This window comes from Eublepharis macularius, chromosome 17 (assembly GCF_028583425.1).
Source record: "Eublepharis macularius isolate TG4126 chromosome 17, MPM_Emac_v1.0, whole genome shotgun sequence".
Classification (NCBI taxonomy): domain Eukaryota; kingdom Metazoa; phylum Chordata; class Lepidosauria; order Squamata; family Eublepharidae; genus Eublepharis; species Eublepharis macularius.
The window spans coordinates 6,160,186-6,178,195 of record NC_072806.1 but is presented as its reverse complement, the minus strand read 5'-3'; the positions used below and the strand labels follow the sequence as shown (position 1 = coordinate 6,178,195).

The following is an 18,010-nucleotide window of genomic DNA, read 5'->3' as shown; positions in this document are numbered from 1 at the left end:
CTATAGTCTTACCAAGACCACGGCTATACAGCCCGGAAAATCCACTACAATTACATTGTTTAATATTGGGGCGGGGGGCAGGGGGGAAGCCACCTATAGTGCGGTGGCCGCAATGTCGAACTGGAATCAGGGAGGCCAGGCACGAATCCTCACTCTGCCATGGAAGCTGCTGACTGACACTGGGCTGTCACATATGCTCAGCCTAACCTACCTCACAAGGGGGTTGTGAGGCTAGGAGAAGAATATGCCCTGACCTGGATAGCCCAGGTGAGCCTGATTTCATCAGATCTCAGAAGCTAAGCAGAGTCAGCTTTGGTTAGTAATCAGATGGGAGACCTCCAATGAAGACCAGGGTTGTAGAGGCAGGCAGTGGCAAACCACCTCTGTTTGCCTCTTGCCATGAAAACCCCAGCAGGGGTCACCATAAGTCAGCTATGACTTGAGGGCACTCTCCACCACCCCACACGGGGTTTCTAATTGGCTATCAGTAGACATTACCCTTTATACAGCTTTAGAAGGGATTAGACAAGCTTTTTTTTTAGCTGGGGACTATCGCTGCATCCATGTGCTGCCCCATGCACTTGAAATCCCGCCTTTGGAATCATCGGGACTAGAAACTTGATTTTGAAGGGAAGAGGTGAGGTTTCCAGAACACCGGGTTCTGTGCCATCACACAACAGGTAGAACCATGCCAAAACACAACCTCCTCCATTCTGGAGTCTGCAAAATTGCACCTTCTTCCCTTGAAGCCCAGCTTGCTCACTGGCCTTTGCTTATCTCCCAGAGGAGCGCTGGGGTAGGGGAAGGAACAGAAACCACACACGGTTGACCCAATCTGTTACATAAATTAAATAGTGTGATTTAATTTAGTCATTGTTAAGTTCTGAACCTCCTCTTTTAAGTTAAAAAAAAGTTATAATTAACTACAAACATTAAAGTTGAGACCTTTCAGAAAGCGGGAACTCAAAAAAAGAAAAGGGGAAAAATAAAACTGCTTTTTTTAAAAAAAAAAAAGCAACACATTCAGCAGGTTCTGAAATGTTTTCCAGTCCCGCACCACCACTGGAAAGGGTATTTGCTTCAGGAAGAAAACTGGCCTTTAGAGTCTGTCCATTTAGCAATTTGTTGCATGCTGGTCTGCTATTTAAAGTGGTCTTTTAAGAGGTACACTATTAACTCGTAGGTCGACAAGACAATGGCCGTGTTTGGTATCTGTCTCATTAGCTGAGCAAAAAGTCCTCTGTAGAAGGCTTGGTATCCCTCCTCGCGAGCAACCAGCCGTGCCGTCTGAACAAATGCCTTGTATTTGGTACCTTCTTCACGAAGCCTCGTTCGTATAACCTCTGTGGTGGGGCGGGGGGAGAGGGAAAAGAGGAAAAGACAGACGATCATATATATGCCAAAGACTGGTTGTTCCAGCATCCAAATCACCATTGGCTGAGCTGCTCTGATGTCATGAAATGTTTATGCACAGCCTTAACTGCTTGGGGTGAAAGCATTAGAATGTCAACAAACACTGCAACTTCTGCAAGCTCAGACTTGGCAGTTGGGGGACAGTGTACTGGAGGAAAGAAGAATCAACATCTCCCGAAATGATGGACACAACTGATTGCAAGTATTTAACAAGTGTCCTGGGAAATGATGGTATCAGCAGCAATATATTTTTTGAACACTGCCTTTATAGACATTTTTTAAAACCTCACTAGACTTTGCAAGGCCAAATCATTATCACAGCTAGACTATTTTAAAGGAGCTTCGCTAGCTGCTGACTGATTGTCAAGCACAAAAAACGCTGGTGCATGAGCCTTTGAAACCCAAAACAGCCTGGATCCCAAGTACTTAAAGGACTCCCTTTCCAACAGCAAATTGCCTGGCACATATTTTTGAGTGAAGATATTTCTATTCTCCCAGGCATTCTGCAGTTCTAGGATTCGACTTCACATTAAACAGGCTCTTTTGCTGCCTTTAAATCCTGCTTTTAACAGCTGCTGTTAATATTACAGTTTTTGCTTGCCATATGCCTTTCTTTGATTTTCAAATCGGTGTGTTTTTAATCCGTTACACATTTTATTTATTTTTCATAAACGGCCTGCCTGGAGGCACTGAAGGTGGAAGACACTATAGAAACTATTTCAATAAAATATTTCAAGTTCCCTTATTAGCCCCAAGGGCGTGACTGTTTGGTGCACTTTGAGGAGAAAGAACTGAAATTCTGCCCCAAGAAAAACTGAATTTTGTACCCTGCAAAGACTGTATACTTCTGGCCAAGTTAAAACTGAAAGCCCAACACTCCGTAACTAGCTAATATTATTCAATTTTGTCTCTGTTTTCTGAGATTCCATGCACTTTCAAGCGCATCAGCATAAGGAACTCAACACTTGACTTTACCAAATAAAATAACGTAAGCAAACGTGAAAGTGAACTCCACACTACTATGTTGGTTTGCCGACAGAACTCTCCTAAGTAGCATCCCTTGTAACATCCCAGCAATATCTACTCCTAAACGACGGGGTAAGCAGGGAAAGCGGCTGCCCCTTCCCAGCATACATACCATGTGGGTAAGCAATGCAGGATGCGCAACCCTTGGAAACAGCAGCAGCAACCATCAGTCCAAAAAAGTTGGTGGAGTTTCGTTCTGACCCGCCAGCAGGAGACGGGGACAGCCGGATGTCATTCACGTGCTTCTTCAGGCTCTCGTAAATAGCGAAGCAGATGATGGTCTCCGAGATGCCGGCGTAGGAGGCAGTGAGCCCCCGGTAGAAGCCCCGGATCCCTTCTGTCCGATAAATGTACCTCGCGCACTGCAACGTATTCCTTTGCTTTGAATCTCGGACTCTAAAATGTCAAGGGAAGGGAGGTAAATCCGAACGGTGAGAGGCAGAATCAGGCCCTCTACTACACTCTCACTTGCAGATGGGACTAAAATAACCAAATCCAAAACAGTGCTGATTTCCCTCTATTTCCCATCACAACTGATATACAAAATAACGTATGTGTTATTTTATGCATAAACAGATAAGGAAGATCAAACATGTCCAACCACCAGGGCTCATTTCGAGGGGGAACGCACAGGAATGCAGTTCTGGCAGTTCCCCAAAGAGGTCACATGGCAGGTGGCCCTGCCCACCTGACTCGTGGCCATTTTGGGCCCGTTTCGGCCTGGATTGGGCCTCTGACGGGTGGTGGATCAATCTTCCCCTCATCAGTGGCCTGATCCTGACCATTTTTGGCCCATTTTCAGCCCCTTTTTGCCATTTTGGGCCCAATTTTGGCCCTGAATGGCCAGGATTGGGCCCAAAACAGCCAGAATAGGTGATGTCAGGGGGTGTGGCATATGCAAATCAGTAATACTAATGGCACACTTCCAGTGATGGCAAGAGGCGTGGCATATGCTAATGAGTTCCTCCAGCTCTTTTTCTACGAAATGACCCCTGCCTATCACCTCTTACGCTCCCTTTACATAGAAGACTAGCACACCCTCCCTCAGCCCGTCTCCCCTACTTGCTAAGTTTCCATACAAGGGAGTTCTTCGTACAAGAGAGCATTCCAGCTTGTCAGCTTGAAGCGCTCGTGTCTGAAGATGGGAACTCCGCCTCTCAAAAGCTTGTACCCTGAAAACCTTGTTGGTCTCTAAGGTGCCATGGGACCCAAATACTGCTGCTCTACTGCAAACCAACATGGGTACCTCCCAAATATGAGCATCGCGGTGCTCTCCCACTGATCCAAGCCATTAACTACTTATGCGTCATAGATGGGTGGCTGGAAGATGGTCTTCCTATGTTCAAACAAGCGTGAATCGAGGGGCCAACCTCCCCCACCCCTGTGTCTTTTGTGAAGACAATTCAGCTAATGAATCCTTCGTTTTCAAAAGAGGAAGAGCCAGAGGCAACGGAGACTAAGTGCTGGGGTGCACAGCAGAATTCACGACCGTGCTCACCTTCTCTCGAGCTGCATTCTGGTCTTCACCATCCAGATAGGATTCATCAGTGAATTCGTGATGAAGGCTGGAAAGAGAAGTGGGAAACGGGTCACGTTAGTCGAGATCCAGGATGTCTAAAAATAGCACTAATTCATGCACGCAGCAAGCCCGACAGGAAGCAGAAGGGTCAATCCATGCATACAGATTTTGCAAGCACGATTCCATTGATAAAATCACTCAGTTGTTATCAAGCCCACACCGCTCTCTGTCCAGAGTCTGTTCAGGCCCTCTTGGAATAAGCATATTTTGAAAGGATGCAGAGGAAAAAATCCCTCGGAGAACACGCCGGCAGCCTCCTTTACAGACTCTAGATGGTGGTGTAGAGTCAACCAACTGCTGCAGAAGTGACCAAGAGGCACCAGGGTGAAAGGGAAAAGAGAACAGAAGGTACAGTACAGGTCACGGGAACATAAGAAACTGCCTTACACAGAGCTGCTCTGTCCAGCTCTGCTTTCCCCCCAGGCAGAGAAAGGCCTTCCAGCCCTATAGTATGCAATCCTTTAACTGGAGATGCCCCCGGGGGCTGGTGCTTGGCCACAGAACCACGGCCCATCATGTATCTGAAACCACACTTGTGCCTGGAGATTGAAACTACGTGCCCTTCCCACAAAGAACCCTGGGAGCTGTAGTTCTGGAAAGGGGTTTGGTAACGTTCACCTCTTTCGAAAAACTTCATTTCACGCATTCCGTGGTGGGCAGCCATATCTGTTCAAATACTTGCCCATCTTGCGACTACCCTTTGGCCCTTTTTGGTCCCCACACCTTTGTCCAAGACCAGAAGCAAAGCACGCAAGAGGAAACTGGCATTCTGAAAAAGGGCACACCGCTCTCATGCGCTTGAAAGCATCACTTGCGCTCTTCCTAACTGGAACCCTGTGTGGTGTCTGTGGGAGGTCTGCTGCTATGGTATTGCCCATATCCAGACCTTCAGCCACGGGGCTGCATCCTGTACCCCAGAGTGAGCCACTGGGATTTAAGATGTGAAACATGCGCAACATGTCACCTGTGGCACAGGCAAGTGATCTGTTAAGATTTTTACCCTGTCCTTTCTCCAAGGAGCTCGAGTGATGCACGTGGCTCCCCCCTCCTCCGTGTCATCCTCACAACCACCATATGTAGTCAGATTGAGAGGGTGACTGCCCCCCCCGCCCCAAATTACCCAGTGACCTTTTATGAATAAGTGGGAATCGGCCCCCTGATCATACACTATTCTCACCCCACAAATGTCTGCTGTCAGATCACAGGGGCCCGTGGTGGTCATTCTTCCCTGCAACTTAGGGTTAAACCTGGGACCTTCCAGGTGCGCAGAGTGCATGCTCCAACACCCCAAAGTGGACAAATGCTAGTCCCGTTCGTAAGATACAGGTGCGAAGGCGGCTCCCCCACATCTCCTTACAGGAGCGCCCCCACGCAAAAAGTTTTTCTTCCAAAAGGGGGAGGGAGAGGAAAGAGGAAGGCTCTAATTATCGGGGCCCTTCTGCCTTGTCTCTTCCAGCCTGCAGAAGACTAAAACCTACAGCCATCCTTCAAAGTCACAAATACTCCTCCCGCATCACACACACCGGGCAGAACTTTGCCTCCGAAGTTCCGCTCTTCTCTCCGCAAACTCCTTTAAAATCTCCATCTCCAGATTTTAACAACTGCCTGTGCATGCTAGCCATGCATTTCCCCAAACTGGCTTCGTGCAAACTCCCCCAGGTGGCTTTGCCCAGCTTCTGTGTCTCCCAGAGGCTCTCTGCACGGCTGGTTATATAACTGGCCCATGCCTCACTTGTTTATCACAAGCTGGCTTGAGCTAGATTGAAGGTTGTGTAACTGGAGAGCTTGGAAATGCAGCTCCTCCAACGCCTGGGACCGTCCCTCTGGATTCTGTACAAAACTTGTCCAAGTGGCTCCGAGGGCATCTCCTTGCCAAGAGAACTGGAAGCAAAGAGCTCTCACGGATTTTATTATCAAAGTCCCCCTGCCTCCGCTCTGCATAACTGAAGGCACGTTTTCCTAGAAAACTTTTGAAACAGTTTTGTGAACTCTGCCGGCTTCTTAGAATGCAAAACAAGGCTCAGTTAAAACTGGACTGACCTCGTTTCCCCCAAGAAAACAGTAAATCTGCGTTACTAACGCCCCACCCCTTCTAGCTGATTGTCACCCTATTTGTAGTCAGTTCCAAGCTCACCTCCCTTCCTTTTAGGCCTGAATGGACGAGTCCCATGCAATCCCAAGGCCACTCATCCTTGACGGGGCCAATTTTAAAGCCCACAATACTGGAGAAACCAGAAGCGAAGGCCCCCACTCAATAGATCAGCCACACTGTGACACACGGGCAAAAGCCTCTTTAACCCTTTCCTCCCAAGTCTGAAGGACAGAGGCTCCAACCAAATATCTCCCTTACGCACTCTTGCACATGAACCAAGATGCAAGCAAACAAACGACAAGCCAAGATCGACAACTGAGACCCAAGACAGGAAACAAAACATAACCCACATCCTCACTACAAAATAAACTTTCTTTATTGTAAGAACCACCAGCAGAACTCAAAAAATGTGGGAGAGCTCCAGCCAAAGCCCCCACTGCTGTTTGGGATACACACACAGAGTCCTTTGCCCAAGTCTTATAATGAGTTGCTCCAGATGCATATCAGGAAGGGTTAGGGTCATTTCGTAGAAAAAGAGCTGTAGGAACTCATTAGCAAATGTCACACCCCTTGCCATCACCGGAAGTGTGTAATTAGCATAACTGATTTGCATATGCCACACCCCCTGACATCACCTATCCTGGCTGTTTTGGACCCAATCCTGGCCATTCAGGGCCCAAACTGGGCCCAAAATGGCAAAAGGGGCTGAAAATAGCCGAAAAGGGGCCCAAAATGGTCAGGATCTGGCGGCTGCTGAGTGGGAGAGTGATCCACCACCCATCAGAGGCCCGATCCGGGCTGTTTCAGCCCCAATCCAGGCTGAAATGGGCCCAAAATGGCTGCGAGTCAGGTGGGCGGGGCCACCTGACGTGACCTCTTTGGGGAACTGCTGGAACTGCGTTCCTGCATGTTCCCCCTCGAAATGAGCCCTGGTTCTGCCACAACTTCTGTGGGTAGTGAAACTTGGAAGAAGGGGCTTAAAAAAGTCCTTTGCCCACATCTGGAAATTAGCAGCTCTGGCACATACAGGGACAAACTCTCCCAAAGCTTCTGATGTTGTTCAGTCAAGGTGGTTTCAGCCCCATATAAGTAGTCACGAAATATTAAAGCGGAACTAATCCTACATACAGGCCAACGACATGAACCTTCAAACGTTCCCTTCTAAGAGCCAAAACAGACAAGACGCCTGACGCACGGAGGATGCGTGTCATTTTCCCGCAAGGTTCCATGGGAAGTGTAGCGAGAAAGAACCTCTGCCAGGGAGAAGAGGGAGAGAATCCCTCTTTTCTCTGGCACAGGCTCTTTCTCTAGGAGTCTCGCCTAGTCCGCTCAACTCCCTCTCACCGCTGCCAGCTCCCCTTGCTCCTCTAAAAGCGCTCCGCAGCCCGAGGGAGCCAAGTGCGCTGATGGCGGCGAGAGGCAGCCAGTTGCGCCAGTGACGGTCAGTGGGAGCTGGCAGCAGCAATCGGCTCCTTGTCCCTCTTGCCACTTCCAGCATGCTCGGCTCCCTCTGGCTGCTGAGTGGTTTTAGGGGAGCAAGGGAAGCGCACCGGCAACAGCGAGGGGGAGCTGGGCAGACTAGACGAGGTTCTTTCTCAGTACACTTCCCGTAGAACCTTGCGGGAAACCAACACGTATCCTCCACACATCAGGCATCCCGTCTGTTTTGGCTCTTAAGTTCCTGGGCCTGGATAGCAACATTAGCTGCTCTAGACTGTAATGCACTTAATACTATCAAAATCTCAGTTGATGCTCAGCCTGGGGAAGACGGGGTTAAGAAGAGAGCCCTTTGCCCCTAAGAGCAATTCAGGTAGATCTGATGCTGTTGTGGTGTTGAAACTAAATGTGTATAGACCTGAACGCCACTGGAAGATGTACACCACATATTCATTGTCTTTGTTTTAAGCAAGCCTTTTGCAAGGGAGCAAAGATGCATAATGGGATCACAAAACCCCATTGGGTAGTAGATGGGAAGTCCCTCCCCACCAGCTGGATGGAGTCCCTAGACTGTCATTTGCTGGCCTATACAGTCTTTGAGTTTAAGAGAGGTCTGATTGTGTTTGGGCTGCCCACATGCAGAGAGAGAGAGAGAAAAAGAGAAAGAGAGAAGGGAAGGAGAAGGATTGCACCAGCCATTTCCCTCACCCCAGGTCCAGTAGGAACGATCTCTTGCCAGGGAAGGGGAACGAGGCCTACTCCACATTCATTTAGGGTAACCCACCTGCGGAACCGGCTGAGCAGACGTGGACAATGTTGCTGTTTGGAACAAACACGCTGTTGAACAGCTCCTTGGCTTTCGAGTAACATGCAAAGTAGACCGCCCTGCACAAGACACAAGACTCCTCTGAGTTTGACTCATGCACTGGGGCAAATTCAGACAAAGCAGGCGTCCTCCTCACCAAGCAAGGAGCCCTTCCTAAAAACCAAAACCAGGGTCCTCGCTTCCCACTTTTCAGTCTCCACGAACCTCACGAATGCAGACAGTTGGAAAATAATTTTGGTACGTTTATTCTACTTGCTGAATTGATGAAACATGAAGGAAGGTTTCGAGAAGGGGGGCTAGTTTTAAGAAAGGTTTAATTTGGTTTTATGTTCCAAGAGGCCCTGGAGAGGCAATGAAAATGGCTGTGAAGAAGCAGTCTGAAGTGGCCCGACCTAGAGATTTGCACGTTTCCATATATTATTGGATTCTTAATGTTTCATCCAACTCATGAACAAGGCTGAGAATTATAAGACAAGTTCAAAGTTTTGGGCTGACTACTCCATGCTCAGTACTAGTAGAATGGGCTGAACCTCTTTGAACCAGAATTTCACCTTCTGCTCTGCTACCTTTCTGCATTGCATAGTTTTACCTAGTAGCATCGCATAACCCCATAACCAGTCTGTTCTGCTAGCACTTGAAATGCTGCTCTCCAAAAGTGGGTGATTTTATGGGACAACGTAACAAAGGGGAGAAGGTGGAAGCATTTCTTTGCTCCAAGATTAATTACCCCGGGGAACTCATTGCCACATGATACAGCCATAACAGCCACTTTAGTTGGCTTTAAAAAAGGGTTACATCCAACCCTGGTTGCTAGCCATGGCAACTAAATGGAACTTCTGCGTTTGAAAGGAGTAACCCTCTGATCACCTTGCGGGAGGAGGACAGAAACGGGGGCTGATTCCGCACACATTGGATAATGCACTTTAAATGCACTTTATCAATCGTTTGAGGTGGGTTTTTTGTTCTGCACCCAAAAAAATCTGTTCCAAATGATCTATAAAGAGGATTGGAAGTGCATTATCCAACGTGTGCGGAATTACTCAGGGACCGGCTTCAGCCCTCTTGTTGCTGCTTGCAAGTTTCCTGGGGCATTTGGACAGCCACGTGAAGCTGAAATCGAGACCAGATGGGCTGTTGCTCTCATCTGCTATGCCTGCCTGCTCTTATTCAAGACATGCATTTGATTCCTGCAGAGAGATGCAGATCTTTACGCAGGATGGTGCCCTCAAATCCCTTCCCCAGTTCTGGCCCCAGTCAAAGTCCTGATACGGAGGAGCTATCAGCACAACAGCTGAATTTCAAACAATGTGCTATTTTTCTCCGAGAGACTCTGGAATGAGGAGGTATCTTTCAGCTGTGATCTCCGTATTAACTGTCCCAAGTTTCTGAAGGATTCAAAAAAATGGCACGTAGGCCCAGGGTGGGACAATCTGCCTTTGCAACTCAAGGAATGCTTTGCAATTTAAGTGGTCACTCCTGAGAAAAGAAGGAATTTGTAGACATGCCCTGCTATTGCTGGAGGCACATGGCACTAAAACAGAGAACCAACCAACCGTGTGTCAGTTTGTGTCTATTTATCTATCGGCAATAATTTAGTCTGATTTTGTTTGCTGCAGGGCAAGGAGCTATTCAAAGCACAGACCCGGAACTCAAGACTTCAGCTCCCCGTTTTGGGAGCTTCGATTTTCACCAGTGCTACGTATGTGGCAGGTTAGAAACCCACTTGAAACAACTGAAATGTTTAAGATGTTTGAAGAGCTAAGCAAGCAGTTTTATCCATCGATCCATCCGTTTTACTTTTTAAGGGATCTGCTTTCGTTACTGTGCCCTCTATTGATTCCTGTGTTTTTAGCGCTGGGGCTGCAGCTTTCAAAATGAATTAAGTATTCAGTAGCTTAAATCAAAAGCAAAGCGATTTCAAGATCTGTACCTTGATGGCGCAACCCCAACCAAGTTGGGTCCCAGCCCCCGGAAAAGTGACCTGGGTCCCTCTTTTTCCAAAATGGACCTGTCAGAAAAAAAAGGAAACTGAGTTACACTTGCAAAAGAGCCACAGAAGTGATATACCATGGCCATAAAATTGGGAAGTGGACTTGACTAGAACTTTCCTAGAAATTGTGAAGGGACTGGTAGGTGAGGATGTTAAGAAGTCTAGGACGCACAGTCTGCTTTTCGTATATCTTATGGCATTGTTCCAACTGCATTACTTGACTGAGCCATGAGAGAGAAGGAGATTGTTGTTTAATATTGAAGCCTGAGGAAGTTGAAACTACACGAAATGGGTATTGGAAACTTGCTAGCTAAAACCCGTAGCTGAAGTTACCTCTCAGCAGCAGCATTTCACGCTGCACTTTGGATGGGGGTGGAAGCAACCCCTACATTGCAACCATTGTGCTATATTGTGGAGGTGGAAGACAACGTTTTTGGCAACTTGCTTTGTTGTGTAATATATACCCATTCCTTTCAGGACCAAGGACTACTAAATTCTACCAGTTGGACTCAGTCATACATCTGTGTGCTTTACCTATGAAATTCATTGTCTTGTTATTTATTATTATTTATTGGTCATCACTGTATGCATATTTAGAGCACTTTTGCACTTAAAAAAAAAGGAAAAAGAAAAATAGAAATTTTCTATAAGTGAAGCATGGAACCTTGAGTTCTTTAACACCAGTAATTGTTTTGCTTTGGCATTGTTTTGTATATCTTCAGCTGGTCTACTCAAGAGCCAATGTCTCCAATTTCAAACTACGAATGCTCCTACCAGCCCTCAGGGCAGGGTGGGACATAAGGGCATCCCACAATACTGATTTGAGGACTCGCTTCTGCAACAGCCTTGCCCAAGAGTGAACCATGACATCTCCCCCGCCAATCCTGTACCACCATAGTCAGCAACTACATTTGCCAAGGGGCTGTTTCAAAAAGGCCAAGTTTCAAAAGGGCCAAGTCAGGTAGCTGGCAACACATCTGAGTTATTCGCAACCTTCCCACGTAGCCAAATATACCATTACCTAATTTGTACAGATTCTAAAAGCTTGCGTTGCCAGAGTAATTGGCTTCATTAATTAAGATTTGGGGGGGGGGGCTGGCTTAGAACCTTCCTTAGCATCTGCAAAAAAAGAGAGAGAGGCACAGCTAATTTTAAAAGAATAAAAAGCAAAGAAGCGGCGGAGTTCTGCAAACGGAGTCAGCGCTCAATATTTTCACTCAGTTCTGCTCCTCCTAAACTCTATCCAGGAACAGGCCACAGAACTTAGGAGGACGGACAAAACAGTATCATGGATATCTTATTCTTTTGCCTTGCAATGAAAAACAAATCACCCTGTGAAACGCAGCCTGACTATTTGCATGTGAGCTCTGGAGAAAGGCCCACAGAATGTATGAAACCGCCTTACACCAAGTCGGTCCACTAACAGTCCATCTTGCTTGGTCCTGTCTATTAAACAGGCTCACCAACAGCTGTCACCTGAGATGCCCTCAGCAAGACTAAACCTTCAGTTTAGTCTTGGCCTGGGAACATGCTGTGCTCCCAGGCCATGGCCCCACTCCACTGAGTTCAGTGGGGCTTACTCCCAGGAATGTGTATGCATAACTGCCTCCTTAGTGTAGCTAAGGCTGAATCGGGAAGTCCCTGGTTCAACTCTCACCTCTATCACTCGTGTGAGACACTCTCTTAAATTGCAATACCCCCGTATTGCAGATATCATTGACCTAATCTTGCAACCATCCCATAAAGATTATTTAGACAATATGTGTAATCTAATTCAAACACTCAAAAAGCTCTGCAAAAAAGCCGTATGTTGAGTCAACACAACAAACCTGGAAGCTATGTGAAGAACTTCCATTTGTTCCCTCGAATTACGGCCTAGAGCCTTGCGAAGAATGACTTACAATCCATCTCTCTCTGTCTATCTAGTACTGCTCATATGGCTATTGCCTTAAGCAGAAATTAAAATGGGAAGAACCTTACTTGATATCATGTCTCTGATGTTTAGTTATTGCCCTTATATATTTTGCCACAGAAAGAGTAACGGAATCATTTGTATCCAAGAGCAAACACATCACCTGGGCTCTCATATTAAGTAGTTCCATATTTTTAAGTAGAGGGGTGATTAAGCTAGCCCTCAACTCATTAAATACGGGGCTCTCTATAATCATATGTTCGATGGTTTCAATTTTATCATATTTGCATCTACATGCTCTGTTAGTACACGATACTTTCTTGTATCTACCCTCCAAAACTGCCAAGGGAAGGGCATTCATTCTTGCCAGTGTAAAAGGTCTTCTGAGCTTTTGTACTATCAGATGATAAAAATACTTTGGCAGTTGCACCGAGAGGGCAATACCTTAGTAAAGAGTCAAACGGGCCCTCCATGCCAGTTTAACACGGGCACTTCCTGACACGCATTTTCCTCTGTGCCCTAACAGACATGCTAGTAATATCCCACTTCCCGACACGCATTTTTATTTGCCTAATTATATCTTTGGTCTCCGTAGTCTTCTTGACCATATTGTTTGTTATTCCTAAGCATTTCATTTTCTTTCCCGATAGCTGATCCCATTGACTATTATATTTATCTGCCTGGATGAGTCCAAGTAGAGCGGGCCCACCCTCAGATTTTAAAACCTTTACTTTAAAAAGAAGTGCTTTTATCCATGCCTTAGCTTTCATCAATATTTCGCCCAATTCAGCTCTCAGAGCTATTCCCAAAACACATCTGGGAGTAGTCAATAAGCATCGGGGGGGGGGGAATCATACTGGATGTAACCCATTCTCTCAGAAGCGGCCTGAATCCAGATTTCTGTATGATACAAAAATTGATTTAGAAACCTGGCATTATATACCTTCTCGCCTCAAATTATGGCCTAGATCCTTGCAAAGAATGACTTACAATCCATAAATTGGGCCTGTTAGCTGCAGGTAACCCTGCCTCTACTCACTTGAGAACCTGAACAAGTCCAGGCGATACCGATGTCTGCCTGACCACTCCGGCACCACTGATGGTCCCCAGCTGGACCTGAGGGTAGTAGACAGCCCGGAGCGCCAACTTGGAAGACTGGAGTCTTGTCTTGATTACTTCCAAGGGGCATGTGAAAATCGCACCAACGGTCCCTCCACACCTGTAAAGGACATAAAAGGGCACACAAGTGAAGAAAAAAAAAGGAACACTGACCAGAACCATCACAGATATAATTAATCCAGTTTTATTTTACAACGAAATTAAAATTTGGTTCAGAAAACCAGGTTGGATGTGCCACTTATTTAACACCCCCCCCCCCAAACTATGAAGCTTGGACTCTGTGACATAATAACTAGGAACACTCGTGAGCATGTGCGGAAAGAAGCTTTCCTTTCACCCAGTAACGAATACTATTGGCATGAGGAAGTAGACAGTGTAACAAGCTTAAAACCATCGTAAATCTCTAAGAGAACAGAATGTATAAACATTCCGCTATTGCCCAAAATTTTGATGACTATACACATAATGTTGCCCACAAAAAAAGTCTTTCAGCTCTTCAATGACCCCATTTCCACATGTGGGGGTATGCTGAAGTGAGGGCATTTTGATTCCAATCCAGAAGGTTTTAAATACTGAATTTTTCTTACTAAGATAGGTGAGTGGCGACAAGAAGTGGCATCTTCTTTGTTATGGCACCTTGATTTTCAAATACCCTCTGCACAGACATTCGCTCGGCACCAAGTAGAAGCATATTTTTCACACCCTGCCTTTGTGAATTTTATTTTTACCTTGCATGTCCCTCCGGGCTACAGTACTTACCTACTATAACTCTCTTATTGGCTGTGCTCATTGACTACTCTAGATTTTCAGCAATATTTGTGTTCAGTACCACCTTAAAGGTAGGTAAAGGTAGTCCCCTGTGCAAGCACCGAGTCATTACTGACCCATGGGGGGGCGGGGGGGACACGTCACATCATGATATTTTCTTGGTAGACTTTTTACGGGGTGGTTTGCCATTGCCTTCCCCAGTCATCTACACTTTACCCCCAGGAAACTGGGTACTCATTTTACCGACCTTGGAAAGATGGAAGGCTGAGTCAACCTTGAGCCGGCTATTTGAACCCGGCTTCCGCCAGGATCGAACTCAGGTCGTGAACAGAGCTTGGGCTGCAGTACTGCAGCTTACCACTCTGCGCCACGGGGCTCTTGGTACCACCTTAAAGCCCAATAAGATTTTTCAGGGTATAAGCTTTTGGGAGCCAAAGCTCCCTTCTTCAGATATACAGCTATCTACCTGAAACTAGATTTTCAACAAAAGTGTTTGGTTTTCATTTGAAGTGGGTTTTAAGGGACATGTTGTGATATTTTTTAATCTACATCCAGTTATTTTTAACAACCTATTGAGGTATTTTATGAAAGCTTTCACTAATCGTTTACAACCTTTGGGACTCAGACAGCACAGCGGTACCGGGAAGGCACCCCCACAAACAGGGGAGAGTAACGCAGGAAGTTTGCGCCATACATACAGGAGAAACAAAATGCCAACTGAGCCCTGGAGAGCCTCAAAACACCTATTGACAAGGGTGTGTTTTGGACACCTGGTAATTACCTTAACCCCTCCCAGCTGAACCCTGTGAAAGCGGCACTCTCACCCCAGAGATTTAAACTAATCATAGAATCACAGAGTTGGAAGGGGCCATACAGACCATCTAGTCCAACCCCCTGCCCAATGCAGGATCAGCCTAAAGCCTCTCTGACAAGTATTCATTCAGCCTCTTCTTGAAAACTGCCAGTGAGGGGGAGCTCACCACCTCCCTAGGCAGCTGACTCCACCTTTGAACTACTCTGACTGTAAAAAAGTTTTTCCTAATATCCAGCCAGTACATTTGTGCATGTAATTTAAGCCCATTGCTTCGGGTCCTACCCTCTGCTGCCAACTGGAACAGCTCCTTGCCCTCCTCCAAATGACAGCCTTTCAAATATTTAAAGAGAGCAATCCTGTCCCCCCTCAACCTCCTCTTCTCCAAACTAAACATTCCCAAGGCCCTCAGCCTTTCCTCGTAGGGCTCAGTCTCCAGACCCCTAATCATTCTCGTCGCTCTCCTCTGCACCCTCTCGATTTTGGCCACGTCCTTTTTGAAGTGAGGCCTCCAGAACTGCACACAGTACTCCAGGTGTGGCCTGACCAAGGCAGTATAGAGTATTGTGTGCAGTTCTGGAGGCCTCACTTCAAAAAGGATGTGGCCAAAATCGAGAGGGTGCAGAGGAGAGCGACGAGAATCAATTCACCCCAAATGACCGTAGGTATCCTGAACCACCTAGAACAGAAAAGAGCAAGAATCTAGTCGATGCGTATCCCACCTAATCCAGTCACGCCTGATATTGTCATTCACCGGCTATTGTCATTTGGCATCTGTAATCACTCCGCTCTCCACTGTATAAGGACAGATGGACTCACATTCTAGCTGTACCTGCAGAAATGAACTGTGACTCACGAAAGCTCATAACCCTGCCACAAATTTTGCTTTATAGGTGCTACTGGACTCTTTTCTACTGCTATAGACAGACTAACACAGCTATCCATCTTGATCTACCACCGAGAATCGCTGGACACTGGTTAATTTCAACCACGTGGTTCTTTTTTAACTGAATCCTGCCGCCCCCGGACACCCCCTCAGGAGCCCCTGGGAGCTCTACCAAAAGCAGATTTTTTCAGCCCTAAATTCAAAACCCCGATGGTGCAAAGGAATAACAATACAAAAGGGTCTCTTTTATCCAACAATCTGGATTCAGTCACCCTTTGGAGACAGGCATGGACTCTGTCCCTCTCTAAAGACCCTTCTTGGAGAAGCTATATATTTGATATTCTGTCTTCTATTCACCTCTAGACAGCAGCTATCCACCATCTAGATTATCTTTACGAAGGACTGACTGTGCACTGACTTCCTCTGGGTGTAAATTATATTCTGCTTCACCAACTGCTCTATTTTGAATTTGCTTATCTCTCCCCTTTCCATTGATGCTGTCCCTTTTATTGTAAATCAAAGCGTATGATTTAAATGTCCTTTGACTCCTACCATTTCTGGGAAATGCTGCACCAACTCCAGCTGTTGCATAAACTTGCTTAAAGTCTCCCCAAGTGGGCCCAGACTGCTGTTAAGTTGTCAGAAGGTTGTAACTGTACCCCAGCAACACTTTCGGGTAACAACAAAAAAAATATTTTAAATACAAACTCTCCTAGAAGCCATGCCAGAATCCTTTGCAACACACAGAACTTCCATGACAGTCAATGCTGGAGGTGGGAGGGTTGGAAAAAAATCCCAATGTTAATAATTTATCTTTGATAAATGCACAATAAGCCTTTATCACATTTTTGACCCATGGCGGCTTCCGTGTGCCCTTGACATTCACAAAGAAGAAACTGTAGCTTCCGCTCTGGAACTCTAAGCCTTAAGCAAGTGTTGAGCAACACTTCTGAACTTTAATATCAATTACCACCATGGGGGGCGAAGTGGTACCATCGAGGTCCAGGAGATTGAGGGAAGCATCAGAGCCACAGTTGGCCAGGGGAGGGGGGGGGGGTTCCTCAGGAATATTCCCGGCCATTGTCGCAAGAAGAAGTAGGCAGGAAAAATTCTAATTAACCTTCTAAGTAACTGTCCGAGGAAAAAAATCTACATGCCCACCTGGTTATACATGCCATAAAAGTATTCAGTAGTGCACACAAATATAAAAGGTAAAGGTAGTCCCCTGTGCAAGCACTGAGTCATTACTGACCCATAGGGGGACGTTGCATCACGATGTTTTCTTAGCAGACTTTTGTTATGGGGTGGTTTGCCATTGCCTTCCCCAGTCAACTACACTTTACCCCCAGGAAACTGGGTACTCATTTTACCGACCTCAGAAGGATGGAAGGCTGAGTCAACCTTTAGCCGGCTACCTGAACCCGGCTTCCGCCAGGATCGAACTCAGGTCATGAGCAGAGCTTGGGCTGCAGTACTGCCGCTTACCACTCTGCACCACGGGGCTCTTATGCACATGAATATATTTGAAGCAAAAAACACACACACGAATACCCCATCTGCCATCACAAAATGACTTCTGTTAAGTTATCCTGCCTGGTTGCCTGGAGGAGATAGCTGTTCATCACAAGCGACCAATGAGCAGCTCTTTATATGCCAAACTTCTCGCGCCTGCTTTTCTAGCCTACACTGGTCCACTGGCCAATCCAGCCACAGGCCTGTGCCAGGTTATTTTGATGAGGAGAGGATCCAGTGGGAAAAGCAATACCAACTTATGTTTTTAAATCAGAAAAACAGTTGTAAGGAAGTCATTAGAAACAAGAGATTATTCCAAGACACTGCCTCCCAAGCCATTTTAATCTTTCTGACTTTACTATGGCTGGGGAGCAGCAAATCACCCCCAACGGCTTACAGATTCAATCGTGGGAGAGTCAAAACATGGCCACTTTCATCCTGAGAAGATGAGTGGAGCCCAGAGAACGGTGGACCCCATTAGGACTTCGGAGTCCATGTGCTGTGCTCAATCTTGTGTACAAAACCAGAACACGCAACATTAGCTTTTAAGCTCTGCAAACACAACCAAAGCCAGCGGACAGCACTTTGTAGTGTTTGTGTGTCTCTGTTCCCCCCCACCCCATTTGTGGTACGCAAATC

General features: G+C 46.5%; 1 protein-coding gene across 1 annotated transcript in view; it reads right to left on the bottom strand.

Annotated features, from left to right (window-relative positions):
- Positions 1 to 843: 843 nt before the first annotated feature.
- SLC25A33 (solute carrier family 25 member 33) overlaps positions 844 to 18,010 on the bottom strand; it is a 31,506-nt gene continuing 14,339 nt past the window's right edge. Inside the window, exons 2-7 of the mRNA XM_055001020.1 lie at positions 13,315 to 13,494; positions 10,304 to 10,381; positions 8,332 to 8,432; positions 3,938 to 4,004; positions 2,552 to 2,835; positions 844 to 1,343 (exon numbers count right to left, since the gene is read on the bottom strand). Coding sequence (XP_054856995.1) covers positions 1,141 to 1,343; positions 2,552 to 2,835; positions 3,938 to 4,004; positions 8,332 to 8,432; positions 10,304 to 10,381; positions 13,315 to 13,494 — 913 coding nt within the window. The 3' untranslated portion in view covers positions 844 to 1,140. The remainder of the gene's footprint in view (positions 1,344 to 2,551; positions 2,836 to 3,937; positions 4,005 to 8,331; positions 8,433 to 10,303; positions 10,382 to 13,314; positions 13,495 to 18,010) is intronic.